A 17,721-nucleotide genomic window follows, 5' to 3' on the forward strand; every position below is an offset into this window, starting at 1 on the left:
GCTTAATCAAGATTTTATTAATAAAAGAGTTCATCTCAGAGCCACAATACACACAAGGTTCAGAAAAAAATATGAGGCAAATTTATATAACAGGGAGGTATAAAGATAAGCACCCTGATTTAGAATGCAAATGAAGACTAAATTATGCATGCCATATTCTTGTTACAGCATTCTGCATTTAAATTTTGTTTACTAGGAGGGCTGGATGAGTGTTCAGTACTTTGATGAAGTAAACATTAGGATTAGGTCATTCTAAATCATACCAAATAGTGGAAGAAGTAAAAGAAAATACCTTACTATATGTTAGTAAACCCATAAGAGTGTTCTAGATCCAGTAGTATATTCAGAAGTGGGAAAGTCTCTTGAGAAGTCTTTTGAGAGGACACAGGATGCAAAATAACAGATAGGCCAGTGTAGCTACATGGAAATTATATTGTTTGATAGACTCAGAATGTTCAATTTAAACCAGTAACACCAGCTCCCAGTAAATGCAGGGAATGTAGAATAAAAGCCTGTTGGAAAGAGGAGGACTCAAACCCCCTCATTTAACTATGCAAAACTAATCTTATCATTAAAGGAGTGCTTTAGACAAATTCTACTATTAGTGGACCAATGATTTGTTTCTTTCTCATTTTAATGATCAAATAATATTCTTACAGATGATAACTGTTAATCATAAACAATATAGACATGGTTCTAACACCTATTCCTTTGAAATTTCATTTCTATGCTGAGGAAAGCTAACATTGGTTCATTTTATAGCATTGGCTCGGTTATTATTTATAATGAAGGTATATGATATATGCCAATGTTGTCTCTATGTTTTGAGATGAGGAAACTGAGGCATAAGAATTTCACAGCACTGAGCAGGTGGGGAGTCACATATCTATAATCCTAGCACTTGAGACCCGAGACTGAAGGACCAAGAGTTCAAGGCCACCCTGGGCTACATAAAGAAACCATATTAAAAATAAACTGTTATAAGATGTAATATCAGGGCTAAGCTTTGTACACATGAAATACGAAACAAAAGGCTCTGACTCTCCATTTTTATAAACCAAAGTATTACAAAAGAAATTTTAATTGATTATGTAATTGCCTTCCTTATACTCTGTAGTTGTTGAAAGAATCATAAGGGCCAGACACTGCTGTCTATAACACACAGCACAGCTGCATTACAGTAATGGCAGAAGATTCTGCAGAGAATCGCTATGAGAACTCTTAGCCAGGCATTCCTTGCCCCATGCCTTAGGGGAAAAGCTGGCTATAGATCTGAATTTTTTTTTAGATGATTTCAAGTTCCTCCCTCTTTGAAAGAGAATTCTGAAAGCAGTATAAGAAATATTCAGTGGTCAATAGTATCATATATGGTGGAGAATAAACAAAATGTAAAATGTCAGTTACTAAATATTCTAAAAATTTGCTATTTTTGTAATAAATAGAGCCAAAGAAAGGTTTATAAATGGAAGATTCAAGCATGACAGATCCTAAGGGATTTACAGAAAGAATTTACACTAGAATTTTACTCTCAAATTCAGAAACACCAAGAGACAGTGGAAAGAGCAAGCCATGTGACCTTCAGTAGTTCACTGAAAACACTGAGGTGGCAATGGTATAGGTCATTATCCTACCCTCTACACCCTTGACAAAAATCCACAGTGACTGAGCATAGAGGCAGCGCTCCTTTCTCTCTTTCTCTCTCTCTCTCTCTCTCTCTCTCTCTCTCTCTCTCTCCTTTCTTTCATTCATTCATTCCTTCATTTATTTATTTATTTTTTTATGTAATCCCCACAGACCACATGACATGGTTAATTTAATTTGACCTTTATCACAAAGTATACTGCTGGTTAGGATAACATTGAGACAAAAGAGAAATGCAGGCTTTGCAAAAGAATATGCCCTTTGCTGAAGATAAGGCATTGAGTAAACAGCAGAGAAGACCTCCATGAAAACTGACCTGACTCAAACATGAGAAACAGATGTTTAAATCAGATTCAGGAAGACACAGCGGGGCAGGGCAATGATGTGCAGAGGAAGTTGGCAGGGATTTTTGAGTGACTGCTTCCATTACTTCATTCTCAGGAGAATTTCAAAGACCTCTGAGAAAATAGGACACTATCAATCACTGATTCACAGATCATCAGGGAGCTATGTTTTAAAATTTGGAACTTTTATTCTTTGGGGGTTATCTGAGACTTTTTGGCTTATGATTGATTTTTGTTTGTTTTGTTTTTTTCTGACAAACTTGAATTTTCAACGCATATTTCATCTCTCTCTCTCTCTCTCTCTCTCTCTCTCTCTCTCTGTGTGTGTGTGTGTGTGTGTGTGTGTGTGTGTGTGTGTGTGTGTGTATGTGCATGCACACTCCTATGTGTGTATTCCTGTGTGTAGGGGGAGGGACACATGTGCCAAGGTGCACATGCAGAAGCCAGAGCTCACACTCTCAATCCAGTGCCAACATTCAACTTTGTTTGAGACAGAATCTCTTTCCACAACCACTGCAAATGCCAGAATAACTGGTACATAACTTTCCAGGTATTCTGTCTCTACCTTCTGTCTCACTATAGGAGCACTGGGATAAGAGACATGCAAGCTACTGCATCCATATTTACATGGATTCTCAGGCTATGAATGCAGGTGCTCATGGCAGATGCTTTCCATGCTTAGCCTTCTTCCTAGTCCCCAATGTATAGTTTAATAAAAAGAATTATATATCAAGCCCCCCTTAAAAAGAACCACACTACACAGTATCACCTTAAAGCAAATAGGATATCTCTATCTTTTGGAAGAGGGCTGATATGATTGGAGCAGGAAGAACTGGACTACATGGGTACACTGGAACTGAGAGTAAATGTTTGATTCCCCCATTAGGTATCATTAATTGGGGTGACATTATTACGTCTAATTTATAATGTATAAAACAGAGGCTTCTAAAGGCTGCCTTATAAAGCCAATGACTCTTTAATCCCAACTTGGAGGACAGTTTTTTACATCAAAGTCCTGCTGTGGAGAAGATGAGCTTTACCAACTTCATTAACATCTCTGTCTATCTGCTTCACTCTATCCAGAAATGCTTATCTCCATTTTTTTTTTCAGTGAAGAGAATCACTTGCTGAATCCTGAAAACAGAGTTCACAAATAAAGCTCATTGAAATTGTATATATGGAAATGAAATTGGAAAGAGAAGATAACTCTAGAGAGAAACAACAAAACAGTCCAAGCAGACAACTGAGATGCCACCATAGATTAGAATGCAGCATTTTTATTGGAAAAGTCCATATGTTAGGCAATTTTCTTGTGAAAAGGTTTGCAAATACATAGACAGGGAGCAGCTGATGATTAAGAATTGGATGATGTATAATATATATCCATATTGCCAATATTATACACACATTGGAAAGTTAGCTTTATTTTTTTTCTCAGTATCTCTACTGCAGAACACATTTCAAGTTGACAATAATATCGTGATTCCTCACAATTGAAATTTGCCAACAACTCTCCCAAAGAGTCAACATTGACTATTTTGACAATTTAAAACAAGAAAATAACCATCTATTTACATCTGTTTGAGGTTAAATACTAAAGCACTGGTATATTACAGGTTTGCAAAACCAGCAGCTGAGTATTTTCAAGATTCATCCAGATTAATTATAATGACTTCATGTGGTTTCATATTAACAAAGACACTCTCTTTAATTGTCTTTTCATCATAAATCATAAAGTTACACTTACTATGATTTAACTTGGATTTAAATCAGTGTTTTTCCTTAAAAGAAAAACTGATTATATGGTTCAATTTTTTAAAAAAATGAGGATTCAGGATGATCACATTAAAATCTAACTCATGTATGAAGTCAGGCAATCACTCCATTTAATTGTTATGGAGCAAAATGAGCCTACAGTCAGAGGCTCAATATCCTCCATGTAAGTCACTCGGTGTTTTTCAGTTTTTAATTTAGCCTTCAGTACATTGTTTCCAAGCACAGAGCACTATATACTGTATACCAGTCAGGTATGAATTTTGCTCATACTTTCAGAGGTGCACAAGCAGAAAATTTTTTAAAGATTAAATAGATTCTTTAAAAAAAAAAAAAACAGGATAAATAATCAAGAAACTCTTATGCTCAAGTCATCAATTGCATACATAGGTGTAGAAAGTATATATCATTTTAAAACAAATACAGACTTTGCCTAAAACAAATTCTTGAAGATGGGCTTAAGAGCTGCAGTCCTTGAGATTCTCTGGTTATTTTTACAGATAAAGCATCACTTGCTGAAAGTAATGTGAAAGGATGAGTCACTTGTTCTGGGTCAGAAAATGATATTCACCAGACTACAGGAGGGTGTGTTGCTTTCAGCCATATTTAATGAGCATTGACTATGTGCCAGGCACAATGTAAGATGTTGAGAACCCAAAGAAGAAATGATAAGGACTCTGCCCACAAGGCATTAGCCATCTCTAGAAGCAGATACTGAGATGGAGAGAGAGTTCTGTTAAGAACCCATATCCTCAAAGAAAGGCAAAACAACAGTAAGCACATACATTTACTTTATATGCTAGTGATGAAATTGGGCATATTTAGAGCTGTCAAATGTCAATCAGCCTAAATTTTACTCAAAGTTTTAATGTCATACAAGACTAATAAAATTTTACAGCCTGAATTTTCATGCATGAGGGAGAAGACAGTGAACCCCCTCCAATTTCAAGCCCCAATCCTTGTAATTATAGTAATATATTCTTTTATAGCCCAAAGACACAAAATAAAAGACAATACTATATGATGATCATTTAGCTCATTTATTTTGGCTCTAAAGAGATGCATGCATTAAACTTGAAGCATTCTACATTACTGAAATATTTACATCATTGTACATAGGATATGCAGGAAATTTTTTTCCTACCTTGGAATAACGGTATAATAGAATTCTACTCTAGGCTTTTCTATTGTGATTCTTCACAAATGATGAAGATGTTCTAATTTGTTCCATTTTACCACAACTTGACCCCAAGTGAACAGAGCACATAGCTTTGCCTCCTTTGTACTAAACCATATAGGAATCAAAGACTGATTCCACCAATTTGAACACTCACCACTTTCATTGTTTCCATTGCTGTTTCTCCAAGATATCATGCTTGGTGCAACAGTCCTTGTTCTAACTTTACTTTGCCTTGCAGGTTTGAAAAACAGTGCACACCAAAGTTCAAATTACAATAACCAAAGGAGAGTTGGGCACAGATAACATGACATTATATGTATTACTAGGTTGGGACAGAGAAACAAATTCGATGACTACATAGGGGATTATTTCATTGGACTTAGAAAGGACATTTTCTTTCCATGAGATTCAGTGAATAAGACCCCTATCAATGAAACCCATACCTCTTCAGAGATAAAGATATGAGACCCAGTAAACCAGATTGAACAAACAGAAGGCGGTGGGGAAGAAGATCCGAGCATAGGAGTCCATTTTGGCAATGCGAATGTGTATCCTCCCATGTCTCCAGGCTCCTGTTCGGCAATCTTCAAAACAACAGAAGAAACTGGCACAGTCCTTGCCATCCAGACACTCATAGCCATATTCTTCATCCCTTTCTTGAAGGTGTGTGGCATTGTTCATTTGGATGGTTGCTGATCTGGGACGGATATCAATGGTTGGGGCCTGAGACAAAGTAGGTAAGGAGAGAGATTCAAGTTAGTTACACTGGAGGTATACTATACAGTTTCTCCACAATGTCACCAATGAGATGATGAATCTGAAAATGAGTACTCAGGGAATTGCTTATGACATCGTGATCTATAATGGGAAAATTGAACTCAGAAAGATAGCACGGTTGCAGGTTTCAGATTTTGAGCTTAAGCGGTGCAGCTGGAAATAATATCATCAAGCTAATAGCTACAGCAAGAATATTGAACACCAAAAGAACTCAAAGTATAAGTATTTAAATCAAACTACATGGAATCTCATTCTATTAATTATTAGATGTGAAGCTGGTTACATGAAGCTGGTTAATGGTACTGCAAGTGAGTAAAATAGAGAAATAAAAATGCATTGATTTTCAAATCAAATTGCATGTCATGCTAACTTATAGGCAGATAGGAATCCATCATATTTAATAAATATACTAAATGATTTTAATAGCAAATGCTAATACGCATGGAGAAATACAGAAGTTCATTGATTTTATACCACAGATTTAATTTATGTATTAAGACAATGTAGTTTGTCTAACACTCACCAACTTCAAGCTTAAAACTGTCATCAGTGTTTACATACATCAAATGAGATTGAGAATTAAAAAAGAATGTCATTACTTGTCAAGTTTTTTAGCAAGATGAACTGCAATTAATGACATAGTAATCTAATGTTTAATGTTTGACCAATAATACAATTAAAGCAAAACTCAAGGCTTATTTTTAGCTTTGGAGATGTATAAATATAAACTAAAGTTTCTAAATTGCTTATAAATTAGTTTATTGGAGAGAATAAAAATCTCATTTTGTATTTCACAGAGCCAGTAGGCCTAGTGATCACACTGGCAGGAAAGGAAGGAAATTTTTAACTTGAAGTCTGGTAAAGACAGTTTTATTATTATAAAATTCTCAAGTACATAGAGATTAAGCTCATAAAACATGTTTTAAAACCTTATTTTAATTAGTGTTTACAGAGTTAAATTTTAGCTTTAAAGGTATATACATATATATATATATATATGTAGTATATATGTAAATTATAGATGGTAAAATGTATATCATTTACATCTGAGGAAACAGAGCCCATTTGTGCTTTGGCATTATAGAAGCCTTCTTAACTGTAATTACTATTGGCCTTGTTTTTAGCTGAAACCTGTGTAAATAGTGTCTAGTTGATGAAACAAGTCTAGAGGTCTATAGAATTTTCTCCACCTTGAGTGCATCACCATTTAGACTACTTAAATGTTTACTCATAAAAAAAATAAAGCACCATGGAAAGCATTAATAGTTACTTCAGCAGTTGCATGCAGTGAAATTTCCATTCCAAAACATTATACCTTGAAGGAAAACATCCGAAGAAGCTTTGGATTTGTAGACAGAAAAGAGAATTGCATTTTTTTAATAAAAAGAAGGAAAAGGAAAAAAAGAGAAAGAGAAACAAAATAAGACAAATTAAAAATACATTTTGAAAACGCAGTAAGTAAAACGAACTGAAAGCATAAACATAGAAGGTGGGCTCTGAGATTGGCATAATTTCTAAAGTTAGAAAATGACATTTTGTGATTGGCGATCAAATCCTTAACAAATTAACCCCCAAGTACATGACCACAAAGGCCAATGTTGATCATTTGCAAGGATACATCCTAATGAATACTTTGCCTGTAGAAAAATAACATGAATTATGTAATTGTCATTAAAAAGGAGCTCATACATGAGTTCTGACAAGGAGGAGTGAAGGGCACATTAAATAAAGAAATAAACTTTCAGCTTCTTAGACCTTCACCATCTAGACTGCTAGTAGTTTTGATAAATAAACAAATTGGCTCCAAAGGAGAAATTGCATAAGATTGTCCAGGAATTATGTTTTCTTGCTTTCTCTGGTCTCTTTTCCTATCTGCCTTCAGTTTTTCTTCTTCTATTCCATGAACCTGAGTTGAGGAATCCAACTATTTCTGTCTCTGTAGCAATTTCCACATTGAAGTGATAAGGAAAGTCAGAGGACTTTTGTAAAGGACTTCTGACTTTGCCTAAAAGCCTGCCTCCCATTCTCATCACAGATGAGTATCAGTACAGCCATCTTTTTCGACGGAAAATGGATTAGGAAATGAAGGTCGGGGATTAAGTAGAAAAAACAAAATTTAAAGCAAGAAAAATCAAACAAGAATAGGAAGTGGAGAGGTAGAGACATAAGAACAGACAGGGAAAGGAAGGACCATACACAGTACAATAAATATTTGGGACAATAAAAGAAAGCAAATTTCCTGTTTTCATTAACCAGTAACAATGATGCTATTTTATTTATCTTCCACAAAATCTTACTTTCAAACAAGCATGTGTCATTTATAAAATATCTTCAGTATTTCTGGAGGTGCATCAGGATAGGAATCAGATCTAGCTAGAGTTCTCTAGTCACTCCACAGTTCATGGCCACATAGGTAGCCACTGTGATGTTGCTCATACCTCTCAGAGCAGAAAACTAGGAAAGGGTGTCAATCCAGGAGGGTAGGGCCATTAACTTGGTCATCATCCCAAAAGGAAATGAACTTTCAGTTTCAGGTGGTGCTTCTGTGACCCAAACACTATGCTCAAGTGGGTAAGTGGGAACCTATATGCTGTCCTCAATACTCATGAAAAAAGGTAATGGCTTTACTTATTTATATTTATGCCTCATTCTCTCCTTTCACCATTTAGCACAAGCAAAAGCCGTCTTACCTGTTTCCAAATAAAGCAGTCACCAAAAATAAAAATTCATGTTGTAAACTGTACAATCAGTATCAACTTTCATTACAATTTCTCAAGATTAAGAACCCTCATATGACTTTTTTGTAATTTTTTTTATATTTTGTTGGTTTATTGATCTTCACTGTAATACTTATTTTTCACGCCAACCTCATTTGGCATTTTTAAAATATATCTATCTTATTTTATAACAGAAATCAAAGATAGGAAGGCTAAGTAACTTGCCCACTGAATATTAAGCCATTAGTTTAAAAAAATAAAAGATACACATATGTATACAATGAGTAGAAGTCTTCTAGTTGAAAAATGCATGTGTTTATAGACACACACACACACACACACACACACACACACACACACCCCTTTACTCATGTGCATCTACACACTAAGTTATTTACAAATTGATATGACTGGTAAACTAATAAAAGAAACTAATGTTTGGAATACCTCTGGTGTGCATTTTAATTAAAAACATAGTAATTTAAAAATGTTATAGAAAGCTGAGCAGAAAGATGAAAGTCAATGACATGTAGGATAATAACTCAAACATGAATGTATCCCTGAACATTGCTTTAACCTCCCATATTGAAGATAATGTACAACTGTATTTGCATAAAGAGTCTGACTTAGAGATTCTTGGAACTGTGACCTAACTAATGATCATAAATAAACCTGTATGTTCTGGATAAAAGCTCGCTTATTCTCTTTTCATCATGGAATACAAAGTGCTGAGCCTCACTGTGCAGGTAGGTTCACCAATCCAAACCCACACCAAACCCAATGATCCTTCCTCATAAAGAGTTCATTTTTCCTAACAGGAAATGATACATACAGGGTTTTTCTTCTTTTTGTCTTTGTCCTTGCTTGGTTTCCGATTGCTGACAAAATAGTGCAGGGTGCCATACTCCACCAAAGCAGAAAACACAAAGATGAAGCAAACAGATACAAAGAGATCCATTGCTGTGACATAGGAGACCTTGGGCAGAGATTTCCGGGCTATGGTGCTGAGAGTAGTCATGGTCAGGACAGTAGTGATACCTACAGAGAAGTACAATAAAAGAAATAACATGATGTCATCAGAAAGGCAAGTGTCTGAAGCCCCATACTGGTAATATCACTTCTATTCAACAGCCTCTGGAAGGGAGGAATAACTGGAAAACAGGAGTTAATGCACTCTGTTTAAAATACTCTGACTTTCATGTATCAATTATGTTGATTGGCACTGAGTACATAATGGTAAATATAATAGATGCAGTTCTTTGCTGTGTGTTTTAATGAGAGGAAACAGTATGAATGAAGTTAGGAAAGAAAATCCTGATATCAATTTCTGGTATATACCATGGAAACAGCAGGGATAGAGAAAACCTCCTTAGATGGAGTTCACATAGGAGAAACTTAGAGGCATCCACACTTAAACTGAGGCTTCAAAGGTAAAGTGAAATCATCTTTTGGGCTATTGATAAATTAATGGGCAAGGTTTGAGCAAAAACATTCATGTCTATTTATAAAAATTTAGAGTGCCTGCCATCTATGAAGAAGCAAGGAGATCAAGGGCATATTGGTGAAATAGAAGCTGCATTAATTATACAGTAAACAGGTAGTATAGGACATAGTTTTTCTTAAACAAGGAGAAATCATGCAAAATTACTGAACAGGAGAAATGGGTGAATTTGAAAGTGACATCATCTAATTAAGGTTTGCACAAAGAAAATAACTACCTCAGAATTTATCAAAACACCAAGAGCACAAAGGAATGATATTCTGTCCAGGCTAGTATAGGGTACAGATGAAAATAAAATGGGGATAGCCTGATATCAACTGATTTACTATGTACTACATTTTTAATTTCTATATATATATATTTGGAAATACAGGAAAATACATAGAACGAAAGCTCAGGAAGCTGGGAGCTATTGAATTATCCTGATTAGGGAAGTGATGCAGTTCTGGGAGTCTCCACCACTGGTTTTTAGTGTGCGCGTGCGGGGGGGGGGGGTCCTTCTTAGGATCCCATTGCTTTTGATAGTGTTAGGGTTAGAGTTTAGCATGGAAAATAGTGGTGAATCTTAAGTCTTCATGAACATTGAATAATGTACTAATGTATGTAGATGTCACTCATTGGAGGATTTGGAATGTCATTCAAGATTCATGTGTTAGCAGTCTTCAGCTTGACATTTTTGGAACATGGTGCAACATTTGACAGGGAAGGAAGTTAGAACACTGGAGGTGCACATATGAAGGCATATTTCCCTCTCCCTCATTCTTATCTATATGACATAAGAAGCTTCTTCCTTAATGAACTTCAACCATGCTGTTCCATGGCTCAGAAGAAGAAGGGCAAGTAACCACATTCTGAAACTTTGAAACTTTGAACCAAAATAAATCTCTGTTCCACTCATATTGTCTTATTTTACATGCTTGAGACACCAATGGAAAACTGACTAACACAGGGAATTGACATCAAATAAAGTCTCAAGCATGTTAGATATTTGTGTTGTTTATTTTGGAGACGATCTACTTCCTAAGCTAAAAGAAAATAATTAGGTTGGGTACACATTAATTCAAAGTGAACTTCTTGATTGTACCTAATTGCATCTTATATTTTTGTAGAGAATGTAAAATACTGAATTGGAAACCAGGCCCTCATTTTCACAATCAGGCCTGAAGCTATACTTGAACTTTGAAAATGTGAAAACATAACTAATTTTGGTAGATACCACAGATGAGTTCATTTTAAAAGACCTGGCATGTGACACTTAAATCAAAACAAATTCTGACACATTACTTAAATACTGCTCTTGCAAAAGTGAAAGACGTTATTCAGGACACAAGTAAGTTCATCATAGCTATGCAATGTGTATCTTGAGGAACTGCCTATCATATTTCCAGGGTGCTTCCTGGGGTCACAGAAAAGAAAAAAACTATGATGTTAAGAAATAGGGAATTCTTGGTTTGCCCTGATTCATTAACAAGGTAACTTGATGTCCTCTAGACACCTAGTTTTACTAACTGAAGAGATTAAATTTCTCTTGCCTTGGCAGAAGAAATAGGATACACAGTATTTGCTAATTACTCTAGTCCTGGCATGAAGTGAACTTCTCAGGGATGCCTTTTCACCTCAGAATATTTGAGTGAAAATACCAACATGTGTTTTCATCTTGCTGTGCACCCACTCTCACTATAGCATGATTAAATTTCACCAGCTACCAACTTTGTACCAAACCAAATTCATGTGTTACAAGATCCAGAAATATGTCCTCAGAAAGCAGCCAATATCTCCCAATATGTCCAAGTGTTGTCAGTGACTCTGCCATCATAAAAGTCAGCTGTCTGTTCCATGACAAGAATTTCAAAATCTGTAGGTGCTCAAGGTAATTTACATCTTAACTATAAATGCCTGAAAAGATCATGGGACTCCACAAATGTACAGGCATGTTCTGGAAAGTGACTGAACACTTGATTCACTTTGAATTAAAAAACAAAGGCCCAAATATGGACTAGGCTTGAGGTAAATGAAATATGCACACCACGGGGTGGTGTTGTGGAATATTCCTTTATGCTGCTTGAAGAAGTGTCACTGTGATTGGTTTAATAAAAAAGCTAAATGACCAATAGCGGAGCAGTAGGTATAGGGGGGACTCTGGACAGAGAGAGCTCTGGGAAGAAGAAAGGCAGGTCACCAGACAGACGCACAGACAGAAAGCAAGATATGCAGAGAAATCACGTGGCAACATGTAGATGAATAGAAATGGATTAATTTAAGTTATAAGAGCTTGTGGAACAAGCCTAAGCTACATGCCAAGTTTTCATAATGAATAATAAGTCTCCCTGTCATTTTTTATGAGCTGGCAGCCCAAAGAAAAATCCATCTACAGGGTGGGAATAAGGTTCTCGTACTTCCAAAATATTTTTAGTGATAGAAAGGTATTGTTACATTTAAGAAGCACTGATCTAGAGAACTGAGAACAAAGTTAAAATAAATATATTCTCAGCTTGGCTTCTCTTCTTGGAAGACAAGTAGAATTCAACAAGTCTTCACAGCTAGGACAAACCCATGTCCAATTGTCCAAGGTTTAGGTCTGTTAGCAACTGACTGTATGACTTTGTGGATATTACTTAACTTTTAGCACATTTGCATGCTTAGCTCTAAAATATGATAATTTATCATAACTTCTTTCTGTCATGGTTGCAAAACATAGTAACAGCACCAGAAACATAGAGCATCACTGGCCTATAAATGATCAATGGATAAACTGCTTTTGGTCTCATCAAGGCCTTTTACTCAACCCCACTTCATCTCTTTCTTATCAAATGGTTTTCTGCTAGAGAACCCTTGTTACTGAGTGGTTGAAATGAATTGATCATGTGGTCATAAAAACATATTGGTCAAAAGAATCCAGCCTTCAAAGGAAAAGACTGATTGAAATGTTTTCTTTAAAATAATTTTGGTAAGATGGTATATTAGTATATATCATAGCATGTGTTACATCTAATCATAAACATATAAATTAACTGAATAGTTACTGAGGCAGTAGCATGCTGGAAGCTCTCTGCCAGAGATAAGCAACATATCTATGGTTTCTCCTGAGAGATGGTGACACACTCACAAGTAACACCCTGCAGTGTTAGGCTTAACATATTTGGAGTTTGCTTCACAATGTGGCATCAGACAGAATGTTTGAATTGTTGAATAGGATTTGTAACACAAAGTACTGCATATATCAGAAAAAAATCAAAAGAACTTCATTTTGAAACAGATGGAAAACTAAATTGGGTTTGGAAGAGGGCAGATATGCAAATGTTGTCTTTTTCTCAGTAATCGCTTCTGCCCTCAGTTTAATAACCTGGTACAGATCATTTTATCAGAAATGAGGAGAGTCACTATCATTTTTAAGGCTTTTCTCTGCTCAATGTGCTTTGCACAGAATATGTCGCTTTAGCCCAATAAAACACTCCAAGTTAGAAAGCAGGAATGTTATCTATTTTGCATGTGATGAAACCAAGGGTCAGAAAGAATGAAGTTTATTGCACAACCCTATTGGATGTATGGCTGGAAATTAAAATCACTGAACTTCAAAAACTTCTGCTAGTGCTTCCCCATCGGGGTTAGCAAAGGCTTGTAGTACCAGGTTGCACATAACTAATGAATGAGTTTTGCATAGAATTATCATTCATTCTATGGAGAGAGACTGTAATGTTCCTGTGAGTCAGTAAGCTTTGGTATGGTTTGTGGAAGTCTTTTTTCATCTATAAGCAAAAGATGAAAATCAAAGACAGGTGTCACCATATCAAAAAATTTGACTAAATTGCAAATGATCATACAATAATTGTGTTCCCCAGATTTGTAAATAAGTGTTTCCCACTTTTTAATCATTTAGATGGCTCTTCTGGAAAGAATCAACTTAGTTAAATATCATCACCATAATTATTCATTTTGGAATTAACCAAGAGTGGTGTGATGGGAAAAGGGTAACAGTTGATTCTGGAAAACAACAGTGCCCTGTTTACTGTGCTTCCCTTTCCCAAGATACTGAAACTTCAACTTCCACCTTGGCAGATTTCAATTCTGCTATGACATCACTAAGAAAATGATTGAGAAAGAATAAATGTGGTCAGCTCTCATGAATACGTGTGGAGAAGCTAAAGAGTGGGGGAGGGAGACAAAATTCTCTTGAAATTAATTTTTTGTTGCATATTTATATTTAGCTAAATTTATTATTTAATTGTACTAAAGTAATCCTGTGACAAGGATAGAATTAGTAAACCTTAAATATAACAAATAGATAAATAACCATATTAAGTTTCTTTAAAATAATAAAAAATAGATTTTCATTTAGCTTTTGAATTCCAAGTGAACCCATTGTAAATGAGAAATAAGGAATGATTTTCTCAGGCACTTATCATGGGATAACAGAGCACCTAGAAGTACATCTCACCTAAAGATGTTCTTGCAGGAACAGCATCCTTATTGATCCAGAAGGACACCCAGGATAGGACCACGATGAGTGTGCAAGGGATGTAGGTCTGGATAGTAAAATACCCCATTCTTCTGCTCAGATCAAAGTACACAGACATGACCACATAGTCACCTGGAACAGAAAGACAGAGCTGTGGGAAAGCTCATCAAACACATAGCCAACTCTCTTGTTTACATACTTCATTTCAGAATTGACTTGGCGCTACTTTGAAAGCTCTTTTCTAGCCACTTGGACAAAACACAATAACAAAATTATAAAACACAACCCAGCCAGAACTAGAGTCTAGCCCTCCTAGCAGAAATGATACTACCAGTGAGAAAGTAGTGTTTTTGAGTCTTAAAAGTATTTCTTCTTTCAGATGACTCATAATCTTGCTTTCCATTTGTAGCAACAATGGATAAGGTCTTCTTTGATGTGAGTGGGGGTGTGGGGATATCCTTTATGAACAAAGCCTTGCTTGATTATCATGTACTGCACACTCTTTAACAATTTCCCCTTATTACTTCTGTATATACAGACCGTTGGGAAATATCTAAGTGATTGACACTCATAAAATTTTATTTTGCTCAAAATGATAGTTCCTTTCCCACAATGAGATATTTCCTCGTGCTTCCACTGAATCGTATGGTAGTTTCACAACAATTGCTTTCATCCACAATTGTTCTTTCATTTGGGTGCAGATAGTACAAGTGCTGTCATTAAGTTTTACCTGTGCGAATCCCTGACCCTCACCTCTTCCCTCCACTCTCTCGCCATCAGTTTCTAGCATACCACATGAGTGGAAACGGGCAGTTACTAATACCTGATGGATATGTTCACAAATTAAAATCAGTGCTTTAGAAGCATATTATGAGACAATCAGATTTTAAACATTAGAGTGGGTGTAACATGACATTTAGACTAAGAAGGGGGTAATATCAGATGAAGAAGAATGGAATGTAGGCAGAATGTCACATGAAGCCTGAAAAAGCATACACCGTTATCGTTGTTTGTTTGTTTGTTTTTTGTTTGTTTTCTGGTTTCTACTGTTATAGAACCTTTTTTTCATTTCTTGTACTAAGTGAAGTGAATACAAATGCAATTGACAGTGAAAATGTAAAACTTGAAGTAAAGCCCCATTGATTCTGAATGGCCATTCTAATGGAAGAGTTCACTGGGACATGTAGATTTTGAAACTGTCTGAGTATGTGTTTGAGTGGTTAGTTACCTTACTCTAAGTGTATGGTATTCATATTTGTGAGTTACTTGCAATAAACCAATTTTATCTTTTTAAATGAATTTATTATTTTTAATGTATTCTGGAACTTGTCTATAATCCCAGCATGAGATAGAACAATTTGCCTAGTTTAAAGCCTGCCTAACAGCCAGTGCTACATAATGAGTTCCCAGCCAGCTTGTGCTATATAGTGATACCATATCTCAAAGATGGAAACAAAACCAAAAACAAAAATAAAACAGAAAAACTAACCCCCTCCCAAGAATTTGTATAAAAAATGCAAGTAACATATTAAAAGTCTCTAAGGAATCAAAGAATAGCCATATAGATATTCATGTGAATAATATACATAAGGTTATCTAAAGTCATTGAATTTGAGAAGTGATTATGCATTAATTGTTTGTAAAACCTCTTGTCACCAGCTTGTTCCATGCCTATAAAACAAACCATTATACTTTTCAAAATTACAAATTGTACCATGGTTCATCTCTCACCTATGACACATTTATACCTTCCATAGTAGAGATTTTTAAACACTATATCTTTATTCAAATGTGAGATTAATATATGGGTCCTATTTTCAAATATCTGTTTTCACTTTACTATATTATATTTTGTTCTAACACGTGTACACAGTTAAATTGTGATCATATGTGGTAGCCAGGTAGTTTGGCTTTGTGTCTGTTTTTCTTTACTCAGGGCTGTGAATAATGCACAAAGCTCCAGAGGTAGAAAACTTTTCAATTCTGATACTAGCTTTTACATAATTTTCTGACATTATAGTTCTGTGTTGATATATCTGAATATAAAGCTATTTGAAATAACATCTCATAAATTAATTCATTCTCTGTTTTTGTCCTTAGTATAATAAACAAAGAGGTCTTTCTTTTTCTTTCTCATTTTTATAATCATAACAAAACAAATGTAAGCTCCTTTATTTCATATGGAAAGCTGAAAGAGAAATTAAATAAAAATAATATTTGAAGATAGCTTTTCTCCCACGAGTTTTCCCTACATTTAAACATATTTTAATTAAAATTTAGAAATTGTAAGATTTTAGATAGATCTTCACAAAAGTTTATTAGCTTTTTTTCATACTGTATAAGCAAAGGAGAGCTTATGCTTTTCCATTAATGGTCTGACTCCTCATAAGTGAATTTGAATTTTATGTAGCATTGACAAGACTGATATCTTGATTTTATTCTCCATTTCCCTTTAAGCCAGGGTCTAACCTCTGGTAGTCCACTTATCTACTAGCCTCTATTATAAGGTGATGGCTTCTGAATGCCTTCATTCCGTGCCTGCAAATGCTAAAGCTTTTCCACCAATGGATTATGGATTCAACCTCCAGAACAAGCCATTTGAAAGTATCACACAGACAGCTCCCTGCATGTCTTATCACCAAGACCACATCACTTTTTATATGCTTAAAAACTCTTATGCTGAGGAGCCAAAAAATCTAATCCTCTTAAAGTGCTGCACCAGTGACTCCCCAAGCCCCCAAATACTAAGCAAGTCAAAGATGGGGACTTCAGACACTTGACACCAAACTGTTCCCTCGATAAGTCCCAACACAAGATGTCTAAAGTCATAACATTTGGTAAATTAGTCACAACCCTGCTTATACTTATCATGGAAAGACACAGACTATAATTAAAGGAATGAAACATATAATTTGAATTAATAGATACAAGCATTAATCCATTTTCTTATTTCTTAGAAATAAGGACTGATTTAAGGAGACAAATCCTTAATGTCAGTGAAAAGTGATGCTCTTTTTACTGTTTACCTGTGGTAATCAACAGTTAAATAAAAGTATTATAATTCAGTAGTTAGTAGATGTTTTGCCTGTCCTTTTATAGATGAAACTACAATATGTCTACTCTGAAATTCTTAGTGATTTCATGGAGAGAATTTACCACTTTGGAAGCTCTGATGTAATAAGAGAAGTTACTTTCAAGTTGCTGGTAGTGAGAGGTTTTGCTTCATGCAAGCACTGCTTTAAATGGTTAGCATGTGTTTAATTAAAATATCCTAAACACTTTGTATGAAAAAAATAAAAACAAAACAAAGAACTTCAAATATACCTTTATCC

General features: G+C 35.2%; 1 protein-coding gene across 2 annotated transcripts in view; it reads right to left on the minus strand.

The window, feature by feature from the left end:
• Positions 1-3,242: 3,242 nt before the first annotated feature.
• The window catches only part of Gabrg2 (gamma-aminobutyric acid type A receptor subunit gamma2), an 89,826-nt gene continuing 75,347 nt past the window's right edge, over positions 3,243-17,721 (minus strand). The window contains exons 7-10 of one of the 2 annotated variants that reach the window (XM_036196104.1): positions 14,369-14,521; positions 9,265-9,470; positions 7,031-7,054; positions 3,243-5,661 (exon numbers count right to left, since the gene is read on the minus strand). In XM_036196104.1, coding sequence (XP_036051997.1) covers positions 5,386-5,661; positions 7,031-7,054; positions 9,265-9,470; positions 14,369-14,521 — 659 coding nt within the window. In that variant the 3' untranslated portion in view covers positions 3,243-5,385. The remainder of the gene's footprint in view (positions 5,662-7,030; positions 7,055-9,264; positions 9,471-14,368; positions 14,522-17,721) is intronic. The other variant, XM_036196105.1, reaches the window with a different exon arrangement.

Source organism: Onychomys torridus, chromosome 8 (assembly GCF_903995425.1).
Source record: "Onychomys torridus chromosome 8, mOncTor1.1, whole genome shotgun sequence".
NCBI lineage: Eukaryota > Metazoa > Chordata > Mammalia > Rodentia > Cricetidae > Onychomys > Onychomys torridus.